This window comes from Rhagoletis zephyria, unplaced genomic scaffold, assembly GCF_001687245.7.
Source record: "Rhagoletis zephyria isolate East Lansing unplaced genomic scaffold, Rhagoletis_zephyria_1.1 Rzeph_scaffold_28442, whole genome shotgun sequence".
Classification (NCBI taxonomy): domain Eukaryota; kingdom Metazoa; phylum Arthropoda; class Insecta; order Diptera; family Tephritidae; genus Rhagoletis; species Rhagoletis zephyria.
Window position 1 is genome coordinate 1 of NW_016185499.1, and position 4,893 is coordinate 4,893.

At 37.9% G+C, this 4,893-nt stretch overlaps 1 protein-coding gene across 1 annotated transcript; it reads left to right on the forward strand.

The window, feature by feature from the left end:
* Positions 1 to 4,121: 4,121 nt before the first annotated feature.
* LOC108382751 (probable serine/threonine-protein kinase mps1) lies at positions 4,122 to 4,864 on the forward strand (the record flags this gene model as incomplete). Its single annotated transcript, XM_017639121.1, has 1 exon — positions 4,122 to 4,864. A coding segment is annotated over one exon (743 nt), but the record flags the coding sequence as incomplete, so codon positions are not given.
* Between the last annotated feature and the right edge of the window lie 29 nt (positions 4,865 to 4,893).

Here is a 4,893-nt window from a genome sequence, read left to right on the forward strand (position 1 = left end):
AATTGTTTGTCAGTTTGTCTGTTTAAACTCACCAATCTCCGGAATTACTAAATGGATTTTCATGGGCCTTTAACTGGTTTATAGAGAGTGACCTCGGACATAATCTAGGGTATACAAAAATTAGATCTGACACGAGGGCGTGGCACCTCCCATAGGCGTGACATTTTTAATCAGCTATATCTTAGAAACGATAAGTCTCATCCTATTTATTCCCACAGACCTTCAATTTTAATTTAAAAGTCTTCAGTATTCTCTGAGACTTTGCTTTGACATGTGATTATATGTCGCATGCTCACGAGTGGGATGTCCGACTAGTATTTACACCGCAGCAAAAAATTAAAGTATTCATAAGGAGGCCTTAAATTGAATAAGAAAAATAATTTATGTCCCCTTCAATGCGCCGTAAACTGAGAATGTATCTTACTGTTTTATATTTTTATTTGTTTACCCCGAACGACATCGGATACTCTGCATCATAAAATATGCTGCCGAAAAAATTGTGCCGACAGATGCCGCTAGAGTCGAGATTTTTAGAAAGTCCATCTTTATCGTACGACCTGGATTAACGGGTATTAACTTTTTGATAAGAAGTGCTTCTGCAAAAAAACGGACTCAAAACATAGATGGCGCTGGAATCAAGATATTTGGATACCCCTCTACAAATTTAATTGTAGATGACTTAACAAAAGCCCCATTCTTTAAGTATGAATACAAAGAAGCGCGAGATTGTTAAGGCGCCACAGATGTCTTAGACACATAAACGGGTCATCGGTATATCAAGAAGAAGTGTGACGAATTAGAAAGCAGAACGGTAGGCACATCAATGACCCCGTTTGAGCGGGAAAACTCTTTCTTCCAGTGGATTTGAACCTTGCAATACTTGCAGATATCTCACAGCTGGAAATTACATTATTTTTGTAATGGTCAAGGCAAAAGTTCCAATCAGGCGTTGCGAAGCAAGCCAGGCAGTTGCTAGTGCTTAAATAAACAGTAAGGTATAATTATTTCAAGTCTTCTGAACACAAGCAGAGTTTGCCGGTTTAACATATTGATTCTCAAGGTTTCTATACCATTTCTGCAACATTTTTTTTTTTTTTAATAAAATACATGGGAAACTTTAAGCGCTTTGAGCGACACCTAATTAGTTTTTTATATAAAAAAAAGCTGGGGTATACTTTTTTTTGGATATAAAACAATGCTAGAGTTTGAGAGCATTAAAATGTCGACTTAAATTTTTTCACAAGCAATTTTGGACTACTCTAATGTACTTGCATTTTACGTATGTATGTATGTATTTGTACATCCATGTACGTAGGTTAAGCGGGCAATACAAAAAAAGTATTAAGCAGCGGATATATGAAACACACTCAAAGGACAAAATATAATTATATGCACATACATATATACATATGTACATTTGTATGCAGATGTATGTATACATAAACAGTTGACTGGCCGCTGTTATGGTTCATTGGCATCGTCGGTTAGGTGGTTAGTTGGTCCATTGAATGTTACGCCTATTGGCCTGAATGGTTTAGCGGTGCAGTGTTGATTGCTATGGGCAGTTGGTCTTACTATACGCTGTCTATACAATTGAGATCAATTCAGTTTGTTCAGTTATTTGTACTTACCAATATTCATGGCATGTGGTAAGCTGGTGGTTAGCTGTTTTCAGGAAATAAGCTTAATCATAAGAGCACACTATATTGCCATGCATAAAGCTTAACAATTTATAGTTGGCTACCAAATAATTTCAGTATATGACACGTTGATATCGACAAACGTGTTTAGCTGAAATAAATGCAGCAGGGAAGCATGTATCTTGCTCTTCTGCATAAGTATCTACACATGCATTGCGTTTTGGAATGCATATTCGTACGACTTTGATACGATTCATTCGAAATACGCGTGTGTGCCACGTCGTTTATTTGTGAAAACAACCGCATTATACATAATTCATCTATGTAAAGAATGTCACGGCGTATGAGTAACAGTTAATTTCAATTTTATGGGTCTTGTCTCATACTTTATTTATTTAATACTAGCCGGCCTCGTATGCGCGAGGCTTCGCCCCGAATGTGTAGATATTAAATAAGATGCGATTGGCAACTAAATACCATATCTTTTCACTTGGTACCTCAGTTTTTAGTCCAACAAACCTTGAATATCTTATAATTTTTAAGAAGTGGCAACCCTTTTTGAGTAATAGATTATTGAACATCTAAAAGCCGAGCCCTTTTATTTGACACCTCATTTCTTGTAATCCATCGAACAATGCGGATCTAATAATTTTTTAGACAGGTGGCAACCCTATATGAATTTAAAGTACTAAAGATAATATTGCTATCGATACAGATTATACTTAAAAAATCTCGTAAAAATACGTTCAGTAGTTTTTGAGATTAGCGTGGTCAAAATATCTAGACTTTCTTTTATACTGTGTATAGAAGATAGTAATTTTTAAACAGGTGGCAACCCTATTCAAAAAGTTAAAGCTTTTATGCATGCGAAGGCCAGACCCTTTCATTTGTTATCTGAATTTGTAATCCAACGAACGGCGAAAATCTTTTAATTTTATATTGGTGGCAACCCTACTTAGAAAAATAATACATTATTGCACATGTAGAGGCTAAATCTTTTCGTTTGACAATGACGGTGCAAAACTGATGCCTACGCTTATTATGATTGAATATAGTAATTTTATTAACAGGTGCCAACCCTATTAAGAACATTAGTTATTTTCTAGAGGCCAATCCCTTTCATTTGACCCTCATCTTTTGTAATCCAATGAACAGTGCGGATCTTTAGTTTTTTAGACAGGTGTCAACCCTCTTTAAGTCGCCACTAAAATGTTTACGATTGAAGATTAAAATAAAAAAAACTTAAACTTTTTTTTATAAAATTTCTCGTTTGAGCGATCGCCTCCATTGTCCACTCCCCCCCTGTATCCCCCACTCATGCAGATACTACATGTCTGTCTCCGGTATAAGAGTAAATATGCAGTCTCTAACGGCCATCTTAACTTTGCTTCCTTTTGTCGCAACGTACTCTGTCAACGCTACTATGTCATACTCTAATTAATAACAGTGAAATAATTTCATTCTTTACATGAAAATTTAAAGTATGTATACTATTTCTGGAAAAAGTTTTTATTCATATGTAAATTGTACTGCCTTTGATTTTTAGTCATTTGATGTGGGGTTCCATAAAATGAAAGGTGTTTAGTAAGGGTTCCATCATCTTAAAAGTTTAAGAACCCCTGGTCTAATGTATGTCTATATATGTAACAGAAAAAGATGGACGACGCCGTAAAGTGATGATAAGGCTTTGGGATCGTTCAAGAGAACTGTTATACGAAAGATCTCTGGATCGTAGACGACAAATAGCGAAGATGGAATGATGACCTGTACGGGTATTATATGAACCATGCATAAAATTACAATGACGGCGCTAGGTGCAAAAATCTTTCGACTTGGCACCCCTTGTTGAACAATAAAATCAAGAGCGTTCACGTGTGCAATGGAACAGCCAAGTGTATAATGACTTGTCTGCACTTGGAATAAGTCATTATTTTTACAAAAAAAGTGAGGCAAATTGTGAAGTAGTTTAGACTCGACCCAAACAGAAAAATTGTCAAAATTAGAATGTAGTGGAAAGAGGACTCATTCCTAAGTGGGTGAATCTGTTGTTTACCGAAACGTTTTAGTCGCTGAGATAACTTCGCTTGGAAGTACGTGGTTAAATGTCCCCTTTATGTGGAGGAATGCTACTCGGTTCTATTTCTTAATTTCCAGGGAGTGATGCTAAAGAATGGAAAGCCATTTTTTTATGGAGCTTCCTTTACAATAGGCGCTTGCATAACTTTAGATAGCGGGGTTGAGTCTGCTATTCCATTTCCATTTCAGAAGTGATTTTAGTAAAAATTATGAAAGGCTTATTGCTCTGAAGTCGTCTGATTTAGTATCCGCGAGTCTCTTTATTTTCTAATCAAGTTATAGCTAATGTTATAGTCATAAGTAAGATATCTTAATAAAAACACGCAAAGCTTTGAATGTATAATTTTCTTAACACAATAGAATATTTAATAATTTCCACTTTAATTTCTCTCTTCCACGATATAGCGCACCAGCAATCGCTCCGTACGCGATACAGCACGCTACAACAAAATACCAAGCAAGTCTAAAAACTCCAGAGGAGGCGGTGGAGGTGGACGCCGCAACGCAGCAGCAGCTAAACTACTAAAAACAGATGCCGAATCTAATTTGCCTGATAGCGCAACTTATGATGAGGACGACGATGACGACGACGAAGAGGTCGATGATATTTATGATTATCACGATGATTGCGAAGAGATGAGTGTGGGGACGCCGTTGGATGAAGACGAATATGGTAATGAACGGCGTATGCCCACGGTAGACTTCAGGAATACGGCAACCACAGCAACAACAGCAGCACAAGCAATGCCCGCGATGAAGGATACAGCAACAAAGGACACAGCAACGACGGCAATGCTGGGTGATATCGATGACATCGAATACTATTGCCGTGGCACAAAAGCCGCACTGCAGCCACCACAGCAGCAGCAGCAGCAGCAGCAATCGCGACATCAGTCATTAACAAATGGCATTGGCGGCGCGTTTGATGCCAAAGTGCCCGCAACTACGGCGACAGTAAATGCAAATAGCGTTAAGGAAATGACTGAGCTGCAGCAAATTGTGCGATTCGCACGTAAATCGAGCAGTAATAGCAGTAGCCTCAACCGAAATGTGCCACCACGGCTGCCATTTTTGAAAGGAACCGAAAAGCAAGAGCAACAACAGGCGCAGCCTCAACAGCAGCAGCAACAACAACAACAACGCACAGCGTCAATTGATAAATTGAAAACCATGACAG